Source organism: Artemia sp. Qi Xiang Cuo, chromosome 13, assembly GCF_049724085.1.
Source record: "Artemia sp. Qi Xiang Cuo chromosome 13, ASM4972408v1, whole genome shotgun sequence".
NCBI classification, from domain to species: domain Eukaryota; kingdom Metazoa; phylum Arthropoda; class Branchiopoda; order Anostraca; family Artemiidae; genus Artemia; species Artemia sp. Qi Xiang Cuo.
In genome coordinates this window covers 56752137-56769924 of record NC_142806.1, presented here as the reverse complement: position 1 = coordinate 56769924, position 17788 = coordinate 56752137, and the positions used below count along the sequence as shown (strand labels likewise).

The following is a 17788-nucleotide window of genomic DNA, read 5'->3' as shown; positions in this document are numbered from 1 at the left end:
AAATTGTCTCCGTGTAGTTTCCCCCCTTCAACCCCATATTTTGAAAAATTCCTTTCTTTGGTGTTGTCATTGAAATTGCGCTTTTCTGGTATTTTTACTGAAAAAAAATTATAAAACAACAAGATTGCCCCCTTCTAGACTTTGAAAAAGACATTTTAGCCCTTTCCACAGTTTTGTTAATTGACGCACTTCATTCTCTAAGAAAAAGTATAAGCAATATCATAATTCTGGCTCGGTGAATGGGCAAGTTTATAATTAATGAATCTAATGATAAGTTTCTTGTGCTTACTATTCAAGTTTCAGCTGTAGGCTTGTCGCAAAATCGCCCATTTCAGAGGGAACATATGCCTTAGCACGATAAAGCCTAATGCGAGGTGACGGCCATGAATGGATAACGGACTATTAACTGCGGAACAGGACGTTAAAGTAGGTGGATTCTATGAACGAGCTGTAGTTTTTCCCGAGATAGAGAAGATACTCCTGGCTAAATGTTCTAACCAAGCTAAAAAAGGAGATACAGAATAATTCAAGGCTAGTTATCAATAGAAAGTACCCTTAAAAAATCCATATAAGAAAACATAGTTTAAAGGGTATAATAAAAACAATGAAAAACATTGATATATTAAATTTCTCGATACTTGTCGGTTATTCGAAACACATTCAAGAATTACGCAGTGTAATAGTCGACAATAGCCGGTTTGTCTGTCTTGAATTTGTTAAGATGGGCTTATATTGAGTGAGACATACTTTGATGTTGCTATATTTTAACTAAATATTTACTATAAATAGGTGGTTAGGGGTTAGGTTACGTTTCCATAATTTTGTTTCTAAAGTATTATTTTATCATCATGTTTTTTTATATTTCATTAGAATTAACCTAACTTCCCTTCTTGGGTGTGTTTCGGAGAGCCGATAAGTACCCTTTTTTTTAATAAATACAATAAAATTTTCATATAAATACAAAGATATAATAAGGAGAAGATGAAAATACCTGTTGCCTTGGCCACAGCTCCTATGATAACAGAAGGGATTGCCATTATAACACATCCAAAAGCAGCAACGTAAGACAGGACTTGAGCTCGACCTGCGGACTTTGATGAAAGCACTCTTTGGAAGTAAGCCTTTAAAATACCATGAATAAAACTTAAATAAGGGACACACCCAAAAAGGGCATTTCATGATTGATGATGTATCAGGGACTCACAAAATCTTTAAAAACCATTTAAAATTTTAAAAGTTACTCTTAATCTTTTAAACATTATATACAGATACCAAAAATATTGTTTTAATGAAATTTATTTTTGAGTCAGTGCTAAGTCAGAATTAAACTTTATTAATGGATTGATGCAGAGGGTATTTCGTGAGCAGTTATGTGTCAGGGACTCACAAAATTTTAAAAAATTATTTGAAATTTTAACATTTCTCTTTATCTCTTTAAACATTTGTTTTTAGTTATTTCTTAGAAATTTACAAAGATCTACCAAAAATCTTATTTGAATAAGATTTGTTTTTGAATCAATCTTAAATCAGAATAGAACTTTAATGATGCAAAGAGGGCATTTCGTGAGTAGTGATGCGTCAGGGACTCGCAAATCTTTAAAATCATTTGAAATTTTAACATTCTTCTTTTTTTTTAACATTTATTTGTAGTTATTCTTTATACGTTTACAAAAATCTACCAAATCCGTACTTATATAAGATTTGTTATTGAGTCAGTTTTAATAATAGAATTTTCAATGATTTAATTTCGTTTTTATGATTTTGTGATTCAAACCAAAACCTTTAAGTTTATCAACTAAAGGAAAGACAGGGATAACTTAAACCATCCCTGAAAATATTCCTACTAAAGTAATTAAGTCCATACTTCCTTCTATTATTTCTTCCTTAACGAAACTTATTAACCTCTCCTTTCAGCATGGTATTTTCCCGAGTAGTCTCAAGTGTCCTCGGATCGTCATTTTATATAAGGGGGGGGCACGAAATGATCAAGCCAACTATCGGCCAATTTATTTGTTGTCTGTGTTTAGCAAAATATTTGACAAGGCGATGCTTTCTCGTTTAAATAATTTTCATACTTGTAAAGAATTTTTTCACGATTTCCAATTTGGTTTCGAGCAAATCATCCAACTGAGCATGCTTTTGCAGTTTTACTGAACTAACTTCACTCTGCCCTAGACTCCCTCTTGATTCCTGCTGCTTTGTTCCTGGATGTTCGTAAACCCTTTGATTCTTTATCCCACAGCGTTCTTCTATTTAAACTTTCTCATTTTGGCGTAAGAGGCAGTGTGTTTTATTTTCAAGTCTTTCTTGTCTGGTAGAATAATTTTTGTTGATCCGCTTTTTCGCTAACCATCAAATGTTGAAAAGAGGGTCCCTCAAGTGTCAATTTTAGGGCCGGTACTGTTTTTAATTTATGTAAATGACCTAATTTTTGCAGTTAGAAATAGAAATCCTCTTTATTGCTGTCGTCTATGTCGTACCCATAACAATAGTTTGCATACCTCGGATTCTCTTGTTACTTTTGCCGATGATACCATCCTTATTACTTCTGGGAGAACAGAGGATGAGGTTCGTACAAAGTTAGTGAACCTCTTCGAGAGAGTTTCAATTTGGTTTGATGCTAACTCTCTTGCCTTAAATGTTTCTAAAACTAGTTTTTTAGTTTTTTCTCGTATATCTCAGGCTTGTCGTCAATAACCTGAAGTTCATATATCCAAAGGGTTTAATAGTAGACCAAAGGACGGTCATGTCCGTTTCCTAGATGAAAATTTATCTTTTAAACACCATATTGATATGATTAAAATGAAGGTATGCAGAAACCTCAGTATTCTAAGAAAACTCAAACATATTTTTCCTGGACCAATTCTAAGAATCCTATTTCATAGCTTAATTAATTCTTATGTTTCTTATTGTCCAGTCATATGGATGTCTACTTTCCCTTCTTTTCTCAAACCACTTTCGAATACTGACGATAGAGCTATGAATCTTATCCAGAATGTAAATCGTTCGGCAACTAAACCGTTACTTGATATTGAAAAACTTTATATTCTTTCCTGTGTGTCTTTCGCTTTTCTTCAGCTCCATGGTGATACTCCTAGGTCCCTTAAATTTACGTCTTCTTTTATGGCTGATCGTTCAAATTATCAGCTCCATAGTTCTCTAAATATCCAAATTCCGCATAAGATCCGATTTTAATCCTTTTGTTGCGTGTCATTTGACGTGGAACAATCTTCCCGATTCGGCTCGAGAATGCCACTTGTTTGGCAACTTCAAAAGACTCGTAAGAAAATTTTGTTTTCATGTGATTAAGTTTTCCTTGACGTATATAGTGCTATCCATTCTATTATTATTATTATTATTATATTTATAGATGTTGTGATTCATTGCAGTTTGATAAATCTTATTTAATGAACTCTCCTTGTTTTGTTGGGGGTTTTTTCTCCATTTTATGATGCAAATACTTTACATGTTAAGTGTTTAAATGTTTATGTTTAAATGATAAGAGTTTAAATGTTCAATGTTTTTGTGATCATTTCATAATCCCCCTCCTACAGGGCATGGAGCCTTTGTGGGGATTTTTAGATTGTTGTTTAATTATTTTACTGTTATATGGAAAATAAATCCATTTATCTATCTAAACAGCGTTTGCTGACTTGTATTTTAATATACCAACTTGCGTATGTGTGGGACTGTACAGAATGTGCTTAAATATATTTCAGTCTCATTGGCACATAGATCATTTTTTGAAGCTTAATATGCCCTAAACCATATTTATAAGGACATTCGCAACTGGCACCTAAAACATGCTATTAGTCAGTATTGATTTTTGGCGATGAAATCTAAAAAAAAAGAAAAAAGAGGGATAATCGATCAGTTATATCAGCAGCTCAGGTTTAGTAAGGATTACTTTTTACCTAGGGCGTAATTTGAAATGGGGCAGGGCGGAAACTACCCCTCGATGTTGGTTTGAACCCCCCCCCCTCAAAAAACCGACTCCAGTTTGCCACCCCCCTCCAGCTGACAGTAAATTTCTTCAACAATCTCGTCAAAACAAAGATTAGCCTATATAATTGAAGCATTCACAGAAACGAATCAGTTTTCTTTAGTATATTATTATCTTTATGGTAATATATGGCTAAAATTCCTTTTTTCACTGTCATTTTTACTTGATTGGAAAAAATTGGCTCCAAATCCCCCCCCCCCCCCAGGATTTTTACGAAATTACGCCACTATTCCTTACCCAAGCACAAAAATGTTAGATAAGTCTAAGAAAGCTAAGTTAAACAGGTTAAAGGTTCTTTGAAACTAAGGGCTGTGCTAAATGGAGATAACTATAATCTCCATTAAATACAATGATACAGGTAGCCATTTTGGTCATGAAAAAAATAGGTGGTGACCTACAAAACCACTCTCACTTTCGTTAACTAACACTTTAAATATAGTAGAACATATATTTATTTGAAGAGACACAGGAAAAACCCAAACATAACATTTTTTAGTTTCAGCAGTTTACCGCCAAAGGTTAATCCAATGGGTTGTCCACTCTCCCTCAAAGGTGAAAATAAATTCAAGGAAGTCACCACGCCTCCGGTCCTGTGTGACACTACTTTGGTCTTAACTCCAATCCTCATATAACTGCCATTGGTTCTATGTCTTTACTTCCAGCTCCTAGTTCGTTGATGTATATTAAACAAGCTATCCAAGAGTGCACACCTCCTTGAAAGGTTCATCAGTCAAAGTCAATGATTTTAAATCTTTCACACATTTATGGAGAAAGTGAGATTTGTCTTTATTATAACCGGTTCTTCTAAGCTACAACTATTAAGCAATGTAATATAATTTCAACCATCTTTTGTTATTTCATTCGTTTGCATAACAATAGTGAAGTCACGAAAGGCTCATAGTTAGGACTGTTTCAATATATTGGTACTAATAGCATTTTTCCATTGACTGGACAAGCATTTGATCCACCCAAGTGCAGAATTTGTACCCCGATTGATATTTCAACTAAATATAACATACATGCAATGTACTATCTTGTCCGGAAGGTGTTTTTGCCATAGAGATGACCCTCATAAATCTTCTAATACTAAAAACACGTCAAAGCTGCCTAAAACCGAAACACTGGTGAAGACTCCTCTAAGATGTAATATTCAAATCGTCTGCTATTACTTTCTCCTAAAATCCCAAAATTTGTTAAATATTCTTTTTATCCAGATCTGGGATATCAATCCTTTCCTTACAGATAGTGGGCTATTTAGTATATGTCATGCGAGTGCGCGGTTTTCCCTCACCTGGAGGGCTCCAACAAGCCAGATAAGCCACTTTTTCATGATACATGTACTGAGTAAGGTCAGACAGTTCGTTCACAATGAATTATGCGTCACTTCCTTTGGATAAGCTTGCCATGGTGCAGAATTGCGGGAACATGTTCTAAGACCAAACGGGCTATATATAACGAATAGCAATGAGATTTCTGTGTTTTTTAACATACTTGAAAAAAAAAAAATCTAAAACAGACTTAGTTTGAAATCAATGCAGTTTGTGGGAGCGTAATTATAACTAAGAACTAAGGGAGCGTATTACTATTACTAAGGGAGCGTAATTATTACAAGAAGAAGGAACCCCTTGAGACATCTTAGCCTATCCACTAAATCAAAGGCATTGCCCCCTATAAATAGAACTAACCAAGAATAATGTCTATATCTCTCTGTTTCTTTTTTGTTTTGTTTTTATAGTGTTTGATATATTTTGAAAATTTTTACATATTTTAAGGAAAGGAAAATAGCTCAAAAGAACTTTTTTCTAGTTTTTCTACTACACAGCACTATGGCCGATGTTTTTAGCCTAACAAGCCCCACCATTTGAAAAAGTTCTAATTGTACATGGATGGATTTGGTGTTTGTAAGGCAGCCTTTGAAAGGGAGAAACCGCAAAAAGGAATGCCTTTACAATATGCAAAAGTGTCTTTAACTCATTATCTTCTACATATTCTTAATAAAATATGCGGAAGGATTATTTTAAAATAGTCATATTATGAAAAGAGCACACTCTGTTAAATATAATATTACTTCATAAAATGATTTTGGAGCTGCTTCCCTCCATAGTATTATTTGAAAAAACTACGTTTTCTAAAGAGTTAAAGAGGCTGAGTCACAAGTTCAAACCTTAAAACGTACAGGGATTAGAAAGTACAGTTGGGGGGCCGCCGCCCCCCAAACTCTCCGCTTTTGCAGCCTCTTTTGTTAAGATTTTTTAAGTCCTGTAGCCTGCAATCTGTTGGTCGTACCAACACGAATGAAACTGTTTCAATGTCATTTTTTTTTAAATCTTCAGAGAATTTGGCAATGACAGCTCAGTGTCTTACAGTTGTAACTACAAACCTCTCTCTTTGCCAGGTATAGTTATGTAATCAGTCGGATTATGTATGATAGGGAAACAGATAAACCCGAACCTACCTGAACCTAAACTGCTTGTTTATGCTGAACTCTTCTTCTGTTCCCTGTTTTTTTCTGTTCAAAATTGTTAAGTTCCTCACATTATAGCTTGTTATCGGTTAGGGAGAAATGTCCTGTAAAAAATACAGCAAACAGGCTCAGTACTGTTTTTAATCAAAGAGATGCAAGAGGATGTTCTTACGGTAAAAAATTCCAGCATACTTCGTTCGTGAGTAGTAAGAGAGGTGCTGATTTCACGAGTGATTGCGTAATATGACTTACCACGGGTCAGTCCCCTATGCACTTTCTCGGGTGATTGTGTAATAAGACTTACCACGGGTCAAGCACCTATTACTACGAACGATACTTGTCCTACCAGACGGGTTTTCTAATGTGGCACTCAAATTTTTTAGGTCAGTCGGTTAGAGAGAGTTGGCGGCTATAAGGCCATAGGGAATCCCGGTCCTATATTCAATCCTAAATTCACGCCTACATGAATATACAGTGTAGTCTAACCGGTACATTGGCTTGTTAGGGTCAGTCAGATATTACTATGAATGGTACTTGGATTAGCATTATGTTTTTTCTAATGTGACACTAATTTTTTTTTTCAATCATAGTGGGTTTTTTTTTCGAGCTGACACCTGTTTTTTAGGCAGCCAATCAGAGAATTGCTTAACAATTCGTCATTTAAACCCTGTATAAAGTGTTCATGCTTTGTAATTCAATTTTCATTATGTATTAGCATATCGATAATATTACACTGTATTATATTAAATATTAAACAATGAATATTTATATTTTAAATTTTATTAAACTTTAATTATTTTATTTACCGAAAAAAAAAACAAAAAAAAAACGTTTTTATATTAAATTAAAATTTAAGTGGGGACTTAGCCCCCACCCCACCAACAAAGCAAAATCTTAATAAAATAATGAGTACATTCGATTGAAACGGCAAAGCACGCTTTTTTCAATTATGTAAATAAAATCTCTCCTCCACAGCTATGTTTACAAGTTTTAATTGTTTTGAAAAACAGTTCTTTATCATTCAGAAAGAAGCTTTTTCCAAAACATGCTGTATTTTTCCGGTTTGAATGAAAAGCTCGCGTGTTACAAAGAGAGTGACAGTTTTGTGGGATCAAATTTCACAGGCTCTTGGTATAAACGGGCTTTGTCTAATTCCGATCTCGCGGCTATACTTACAAGCAGTTTCTCAACATTTATGATGACAATCTACGTCTGAACGACTTTCTAGTGCTAAATGATGAATGATGCGCTGATTCCCCTATCCCTCCCCCTAATGATTTTGGACGTAGATTTCCAAATAAAAATTTTATTTGGCTGTGCAGGTACATTATCTGAATTCACAGTGTACTGATCCTGATGTACTGCAATGTCAGGGTCACATTTCCTACAGTAGATCGTGACTTCGCTATTGTCATATCTCTGTGTATAGTCAACAACACTCTTGGCATTCATTCTATAGAATTCAAATGTTTCAATTTGCTTGTTTGAAGCAATTTCACAAACAGTGTCCTCATTACAAATTAACTTACGTAACTAACTTCTATATTCGTGTATTTTTCTTCTGGAAAAAAATACAGAGTCGCAGATTTTTGCAGATTTGAGCTTGAAACCTATGTAATAGAGTTTTCTGATACGCTGAATCTGACGGTGTGATTTTCATTAAAATTTATTCACTTTTAGGGGATGTTTCCCCCCCTCTTTAAAAATCGGGTAAATTTTCTCAGGCTCGTAGCCTTTGATGAGTAATACTAAACTTAATAAAATTTATATATTTAGAATCAGCATTATAAACACATTCTTTTGATACATTTATTGACATCAAAATTCCTTTTTTAAAAGTTTGGATTACTACTGAGCCGTATCACTTTCTCCAGTACGTGTTAAACCAGATCATAACCCCCAAAGTCACTTTTATTATCAGTCGTAATTTAAAAAGATTTTTTTTTCCTGTATTGTTTGTAGGCGTACATTAGGAGAGGGCTACATGAGCAATCCTCCCCTCCATCGAGATCTTCATAAAAGGGAAAAGGAAGATTTGTATGCAAACTATTAAATGGAAAAACAAGTCACAGCAACTGGTTTTGGGCCATATTCTGTAATAATACAAGGTTAAAATTAGCCCCTGATTTGTATTAACATCTTCATCTAGGACCAATTTCAGCCTGGTGCTATAAACGATCGTAAACGGCCGAAAATGCTCGTTTTGAGTTTTACTCGATTATTTATTGTAATTTCTTTTCAGTTTGGGTTTCATTTATTTATAGATGCTGATTAGTGGTAGTTTCATGTTTGGTAGATTATTTGATTTTATTTTTGCTCAATTTTTTTTTAATGGAATTCTTTAACTTTCTTTGAAGAACCTATTTTGTAGAAAAGGTCAATATAAAAGGGTTATTCAAATTCTTCCTTGAGTAGCTACCACTGTGAGGGATCTAAGCCCTTTTTGACCCTTGATGCAATAGGCAATGGAATATTATAGTGAACATAGCTATAAATTTAATAACATAAAATATTTAATTCAAGATGTGAAATGCATTAAGAACCTTATTCGGCATTGGGCCAGGTTTATAGACTGCCTATAGACGGTCCGTGATTTAAGCTACTAAAAGTCTAAAACTATAGTCGTTTATTGAACAATTCGTTGCTTCACGAAAAGGCAAGGGAAGATTTGGTTTTCTTGTAATCTTCAAGAACTTACTTTTGATTTCAGTCGAGTTTGTGAAAATTTAACCTTGGCCTTTTCTATTTATTTCAGCATCATTGTGTTTTAACTCCATATGTGGTTATGAAGTTTTCCTAGGACTATGTATTAATAACAAAAAATGAGTAAAAAAAAAATAGTTTCGCAATTGAAAATTAAATTATGTTTTGGATGCCAATTTGACCAAATTAAGAGATGTATTGTTTAATTAAAATAGGAAGCTTTTTAAAAGTATAAAACGTTTTAATTTAGAGAGTATCATATTAAAAATATGCTTGGGCCAGGTTTATAGACTGCCTATAGACGGTCCGTAATTTAAGCTACTAAAAGTCTAAAACTTTAGAGTCGTTTATTGAACAATTCGTTGCTTCACGAAAAGGCAAGGGAAGATGTGGTTTTCTTGTAATCTTCAAGAATTTACTTTGGATTTCAGTTGAGTTTGTGAAAATTTAACCTTGGCCTTTTCTATTTATTTCAGCATCATTGTGTTTTAACTCTATATGTGGTTATGAAGTTTTCCTAAGACTATGTATTAATAACAAAAAATGAGAAAAAAATAGTTTCGCAATTGAAAATTAAATTATGTTTTGGATGCCAATTTCACCAAATTAAGAGATGTATTGTTTAATTAAAATAGGAAGCTTTTTTAAAAGTATAAAACGCTTTAATATAGCGAGTATCATCTTGCAAATATGTTTGGGCCAGGTTTATAGACTGCCTTTAGACGGTCCGTAATTTAAGCTACTAAGAGTCTAAAACTTTAGAGTAGTGTATTGAACAATTCGTTGCTTCACGAAAAGGCAATGGAAGATTTGATTTTCTTGTAATCTTCAAGAACTTACTTTTGATTTCAGTTGAGTTTGTGAAAATTTAACCTAAGCCTTTTCTATTTATTTCAGCATCATTGTGTTTTAACTCTATATGTGGTTATGAAGTTTTCCTAAGACTATGTATTAATAAAAAAAATGAGTAAAAAATAGTTTCGCAATTGAAAATTAAATTATGTTTTGGAGCCCAATTTGACCAAATTAAGAGACGTATTGTTTAATTAAAATAGGAAGCTTTTTTAAAAGTATGAAACTATTTAATTTAGAGAGTATCATACTGAAAATATGCTTGGGCCAGGTTTGTAGACTGCCTTTACACAGTCTGTAATTTAATCTACTAAGAGTTTAAAACTTTAGAGTCGTGTATTTTAAAAATAGTTGGTTAAAGAAAATGCCAGGGGAGATTTGGTTTTCTTGTAATCTTCAAGAACTTACTGTTAATTTCAGTTGAGTTTGTGAAAATTTAACCTTGGCCTTTTCTATTTATTTCAGCATCATTGTGTTTTATGTCTATATGTGGTTATGAAGTTTTCTTAAGACTATGTATTAATAAAAAAAAATGAGTAAAAAATAGTTTCGCAATTGAAAATTAAATTATGTTTTGGAGGCCAATTTGACCAAATTAAGAGACGTATTGTTTAATCAAAATAGGAAGCTTTTTTAAAAGTATAAAACGCTTTAATTTAGAGAGTATCATATTAAAAATATGCTTGGTTTAGCCTCCATCTAGGACTTCCGCTCTTTTCTTTATGTGTTTAAGTAGCTTGAAATTTAGGTCTTTAAGCTTGCAAGCTTAAAGACCAAACCCCCCAGCAAAAGCTGTTGATCAAACCCCCCAGCAAAAGCGAGCAAAGTTGGATGTCACCCCTGACAGCAATGTGAGTCATAGCAAAATACACCATGAAAATACCCTCTTGCACATTTTCGAAGATTCGAGTGTTACAAGAAAACAGATAAGGATGCTTATAAAAACACAAGAAAAAGATAGATATTCACTTCTATTTAAAGGAAGAGATGAGAGACGCTATGCTCAGTTAAACAATGCAAGGAAGCATCCTATAGTGTTGTTATGCTAAATTTCCCATTGGTCTGTGAATGTTCGTTTCTAAAAGCCGTATTGTTTTGATTTCAATTAAAATTCGTTGGCTTTTTTAATGCTCCCATTACTCAAAGGGTCCAGATATTCTTAGAATTTAGTTTATATCCTAGCCCCCTGCGTTATAACCTATTCATCACTTGAAAAGCCCTTATCTGAGGTAGTCAAGGCTATTTTTTTTTATCAAGGAATTATCTGAACGCATTTAAGGTATAGTATGAACGACTTGCGAAATAAAAGAAATTAATAATACTAGTAAAAACCAACTGAACCACAAAAAAATTTCTTTAATTGAAATTAAATAGTTTGAGTATTTCATTAGTGTTCTTTAGTTGTTTATCTAGTCATAGAATGGTTTACAATGTCACAGTTACATTCTCTTGATTTTTCAAAGTTCATTTTGAATTTCTTTCGTTGAAATGCAAGAGTTGGAATATTGTAGTAGTGTTTTCTTGCGATTTACCTTGTCACAGTTACATTATCTTAATTTTTCGAAGTTTATTTTGAATTTGTATAATTGAAACGCAAGAGTTGGAATATTTCGGTAGCGAATTTATGGCGAATCCAGGGAAGAATTTTTTTTTTTGAAACGCTTGTTTATTTTGAATTTCTATCATATTAGTTTAATGGAATTCTTTACTTTTCTTTGAAAAACTTATTTTGTGGAAAAAGTGTTTTTTTTTCTAATTAAGAAAATGAATTACAAAATCAAAATTAAATTGCATTCACTACTTTTCATTTAAACTAATGCAGTTTCTATAAAAAAAATTTGAAATTATTTCGTTTAAACTATTGCAGTTTCTATAAAAATGTCTGAATTACAAAATCAAATTAAGTTGCATTTACTACTTTTCGTTTAAACTAATGTGGTTTCTATAAGAAATTTGAAATTATCTCGTTTAAACTATTGAAGTTTCTATAAAGTTAAGTTAAAAAGCTGCTCACCAAGTAGGTTTTTAGAGTTTCAGTTACTATTGAACAGTGTCGCTCCTTACTTAGAATTCGTTACCACGAACTGTTTGAAAAAATATTAGTGTTGTTCCTTACTTGCAGTTTGAAAAAAAAAATGAAAAAATATTAGTGTTGTTCCTTACTTTCAGTTTGAAAAAAAAACTAGTCGTTCCTTACTTACAGTTCGTTACCACGAACTGTTTGAAAAAATATTAGTGTTGTTCCTTACGCGATAGACTTATTAGAGTGACAAAAAACTTTTTTTTTTCCACAACCCACAAGAGGACATTTTTCAACTAAAAGTAAAGAGCTACTAGACTAAATCAAACATGTGGTGAAATAATAACGAATAATTGTTCAAACTTAAATTTTCTGTAAAGCTATGTCTAGCGATAAACTTATTACAGTGACAAAAACTTTTTTCTTGGGTTGATCTAGGTTCACGTAGAGTAGTTTTCTAGCAAAGATACAAAAATTTTTCTTAGAAGTAACATTTTTTGACTGTGATAACAACTTTTCTGTCAGAAGTAGCAAGTTTTGCTTAACACAAACAAACCTTCTCATCAAAGTAATGATATTTCACCTTAATACTAACATACTTTTACTGAACAAACAAAAAATTTCTCTAACTTGCTTAACACTAACAAACCTTCTCATCAAAGTAACAACATTTTCCCCTAATACTAACATACTTTTACTGAACAAAAAAAACCTTCTCTTAGAAATAATATTTTTCATCACTGATAACACTTTTTCTGTTCGAACTAGCAAGTTTTCTAGCAAAGATACCAAATTTTTTCATAGAAGTAAAATTTTTTTGATTGTGATAACAACTTTTCTGTCAGAAGTAGCAAGTTTTGCTTAACACTAACAAAAATTCTCATCAAAGTAACGATATTTTACTTTAATACTAACATAATTTTACTAAAAACACACAAATTTTTCTTAGACATAATATTTGTCGTCAGTGAAAACACTTTTTCTGTTTTAACCAGCATGTTTTCTAGCAAGGATACTAAATTTTCTCGTTGAAGTAACATTTTCTTATTGTGATAACAGCTTTTCTTTCAGAAGTAGCAACATTTGCTTAACACTAAAATTCCTACTTATCAAAGTAATGATATTTTACCTTAATAGTAACATAGTTTTACTGAACAAACAAAAATTTCTCTTAGAAATAATATTTTTCATCAGTGATAACACTTTTTCTATTCGAACTAGCAAGTTTTCTACCAAAGATACCAAATTTGTTCTTAGAAGTAACATTTTTGATTGTAGTAGCAACTTTTCTTTCAGAAGTAGCAAGTTTTTCTTAACACTAACAAACATTCTCATCAAAGTAATGATATTTTACCTTAATACTAACATACTTTTACTGAACACACACAAATTTCTCTTAGAAATAATATTTTTTGTCAGTGATAACACTTTTTATGTTCGAACTAGCAAGTTTTCTACCAAATATACCAAATTTTTTCGTAGAAGTAACATTTTTTTATTGTGATAACAACTTTTCTGTCAGAAGTAGCAAGTTTTGCTTAACACTAACAAACCTTCTCATCAAAGTAACGATATTTTACCTTAATACTAACATACTTTTACTGAACACGCACACAAAGTTCCCTTAGAAATAATATTTTTCACTTCTGTGTCTTAATATATTTGTTTGTGGTTTTGAGACGAGGTTTGGTTAGGTTTAGTTAGCTAAGTTATGCTGGCTAAGCTAGGTTTAGTTAGGTTAGCTAGTAAATATTTCTCCAATTTTAAGTTAGGTTAGGTTAAATTATCATGAACACTCTTGATAAGCTAACCTAGCCAAACTAAAGCATGATACCAAGTCGACATGGGTGGATTTTCCGGCGAGTATGGTTAGGTTAGATCAAGTTAGGATAGGTTAAGTTAGGTTAGATTAGCCTACGTACGCGCGCGTACGTAGGCTAACCTAACCTAACCTAACTTAACCTAACCTAACCATACTCGCCGGAAAATCCACCCATGTCAACTTGGTATCATGCTTTAGTTAGGCTAGGTTAGCTTATCATGAGCTCTCATGATAAGTTAACCTAACCTAACTTAAACATGGAGAAATGTTTACTAGCTAACCTAACCTAACTTAGCTAACCTAACCTAACTTAGCTAACCTAACCTAACCTAACCAAAAACCAACCCAGACATGTAAGCAAATAGATTCAGACATAGAAGTGAAAAATATTATTTCTAAGAGAACTTTGTGTGCTTGTTCAGTAAAAGTATGTTAGTATTAAGGTAAAATATCGTTACTTTGATGAGAAGGATTGTTAGTGTTATGCAAAATTGCTACTTCTGACCGGAAAGTTGTAATCACAATCAAAAATATTACCTCTAAGATAAAATTTGATTTCTTAGGTAGAAAATTTGCTAGTTCAAATAAAAAAAGTGTTATCACTGACGAAAAATATTATTTCTAAGAGAAATTTGTGTGTGTTCAGTAAAAGTATGTTAGTATTCAAGTAAAATATCGTTAATTTGATGAGAATGTTTGTTAGTGTTAAGAAAAACTTGCTACTTCTGAAACAAAAATTTGCTATTACAATCAAAAATGTTACTTCTAAGAACAAATTTGAGATCTTTGGTAGAAAACTTGCTAGTTCAAATAGAAAAAGTGTTAACACTGACGAAAAATATTATTTCTAAGAGAAATTTTTGTTTGTTCAGTAAAACTATGTTACTATTAGGGTAAAATATCATTACTTTGATGAGAAGGATTGTTAGTGTTAAGCAAAAGTTGCTACTTCTGACAGAAAAGTTGTTATCACAATAAAAAAATGTTACTTCTACGATAAAATTTGGTATCTTTGGTAGAAAACTTACTAGTTCGAACAGAAAAAGTGTTATCACTGACGAAAAATATTATTTCTAAGAAAAATTTTTGTGTTTTTAGTTAAAGTATGTTAGTATTAAAGTAAAATATCGTTACTTTGATGAGAATGTTTGTTAGTGTTAAGCAAAACTTGCTACTTCTGACAGAAAAGTTGTTATCACAATCAAAAAAATGTTACTTCTATGAAAAAATTTGGTATCTTTGCTAGAAAACTTGCTAGTTCGAACAGAAAAAGTGTTATCAGTGATGAAAAATATTATTTCTAAGAGAAGGTTTTTTTTGTTCAGTAAAAGTATGTTAGTATTAGGGGAAAATGTTGTTACTTTGATGAGAAGGTTTGTTAGTGTTAAGCAAGTTAGAGAAATTTTTGTTTGTTCAGTAAAAGTATGTTATTATTAAGGTAAAATATCATTAGTTTGATTAGAAGGTTTGTTTGTGTTAAGCAAAACTTGCTACTTCTGACAGAAAAGTTGTTATCACAATCAAAAAATGTTACTTCTAAGAAAAATTTTGGTATCTTTGCTAGAAAACTACTCTTCGTGAACCTAGATCAACCCAAGAAAAAAGTTTTTGTCACTCTAATAAGTTTATCGCTAGACATAGCTTTACAGAAAATTTAAGTTTGAACAATTATTCGTTATTATTTCACCACATGTTTGATTTAGTCTAGTAGCTCTTTACTTTTAGCTGAAAAATATCCTCTTGTGGGTTGTGGAAAAAAAAGTTTTTTGTCACTCTAATAAGTCTATCGCGTAAGGAACAACACTAATATTTTTTCAAACAGTTCGTGGTAACGAACTGTAAGTAAGGAGCGACTAGTTTTTTTTCCAACTGAAAGTAAGGAACAACACTAATATTTTTTTTTTTTTTCCAACTGAAAGTAAGGAACAACACTAATATTGTTCTTGTCACTCTAATAATTATATCTCGTAAGGAACAACACTAATATTTTTTCAAACAGTTCGTGGTAACGAACTGTAAATAAGGAACGACTAGTTTTTTTTTCCAACTGAAAGTAAGGAACAACACTAATATTTTTTCATTTTTTTTCCAACTGAAAGTAAGGAACAACACTAATATTTTTTCAAACAGTTCATGGTAACGAAGTGTAAGTAGGGAACGACACGGTTCAATAGTAACCGAAACTCTAAAAACCAACTTGGTGAGCAGCTTTTTAACTTAACTTTATAGAAACTTCAATAGTTTAAACGAGATAATTTCAAATTTTTTATAGAAACCGCATTAGTTTAAACGAAAAGTAGTAAATGCAATTTAATTTGATTTTGTAATTCAGACATTTTTATAGAAACTGCAATAGTTTAAACGAAATATTTTCAAATTTTTTTATAGAAACTGCATTAGTTTAAATGAAAAGTAGTAAATGCAATTTAATTTTTATTTTGTAATTCAGTTTCTTAATTAGAAAAAAAAAACACTTCTTCTACAAAATAAGTTTTTCAAAGAAAAATTTTGGTATCTTTGCTAGAAAACTACTCTTCGTGAACCTAGATCAACCCAAGAAAAAAGTTTCTGTCACTCTAATAAGTTTATCGCTAGACATAGCTTTACAGAAAATTTAAGTTTGAACAATTATTCGTTATTATTTCACCATATGTTTGATTTATTTCAATAGCTCTTTACTTTTAGTTGAAAAATGTTCTCTTGTGGGTTGTGGAAAAAAAAAAGTTTTTTGTCACTCTAATAAGTCTATAGCGTAAGAAAGAACGCTAATATTTTTTCAAACAGTTCGTGGTAACGAACTGTAAGTAAGGAACGACTAGTTTTTTTTTCACACTGAAAGTAAGGAACAACACTAATTTTTTTTCATTTTTTTTTTCCAACTGAAAGTAAGGAACAACAATAATATTTTTTTCAAACAGTTCGTGGTAACGAATTGTAAGTAAGGAGCAACACGGTTCAATAGTAACCGAAACTATAAAAATCAACTTGGTGAGCATCTTTTTTACTTAACTATATAGAAACTTCAATAGTATAAACGAGATAATTTTAAATTTTTTATAGAAACCGCATTAGTTTAAACGAAAAGTAGTAAATGCAATTTAATTTGATTTTGTAATTCAGACATTTTTAAAGAAACTGCAATAGTTTAAAAGAAATAGTTTAAAATTTTTTTTTATAGAAACTGCATTAGTTTAAATGAAAAGTAGTGAATGCAATTAAATTTTTATTTTGAAATTCAGTTCCTTAATTAGAAAATAAAAAAAAAACACTTTTTCCACAAAATAAGTTTTTAAAAGAAAAGTAAATAACTCCATTAAAATAATATGATAGAAATTTAAAATAAACAAGCGTTTCAAAAAAAAAAAATCTTCCCTGGATTCGCCATAAATTCGCTACCGAAATATTCCAACTCTTGCATTTCAATGATAGAAATTCAAAATAAACTTAAAAAAATTAAGTGAATGTAACTGTGACAAGGTAAATCGCAAGAAAATACTACTGAAATTTTCCAACTCTTGCATTTCAACGAAAGAAATTCAAAATGAACTTTGAAAAATCAAGAGAATGTAACTGTGACATGGTAAACCATTCTGTGACAAGGTAAACCACGACAGAACACTACTGAAATATTCAAACTCTTGCATTTCAATGAAATAAATGGTTTTGTAGTGCAGTGAGTTGTTACTAGTAGTAGTACTTTCGTGTATTTTGCAAGCCGTTCATACTATACCTTAAATGCATTCAGATAATTCCTTGATAAAAAAAAATAAATAGCCGTGACTACCTCAGATATGGGCTTTTCAAGTGATGAATAGGTTATATCACGGGGGGCTAGGTTATAAACTATATTCTAATAATATCTGGACCCTTTGACCAATGGGAGTATTCAAGAAGCCAACGAATTTTAATTGAAATCAAAACAAT

The 17788-nt window shown here is 31.6% G+C and overlaps 1 protein-coding gene across 1 annotated transcript in view; it reads right to left on the bottom strand.

The window, feature by feature from the left end:
* ChT (choline transporter) overlaps window positions 1-17788 on the bottom strand; it is a 182593-nt gene that overhangs the window by 51207 nt on the left and 113598 nt on the right. The window contains exon 7 of the mRNA XM_089099523.1: window positions 992-1121. Coding sequence (XP_088955649.1) covers window positions 992-1121 — 130 coding nt within the window. The remainder of the gene's footprint in view (window positions 1-991; window positions 1122-17788) is intronic.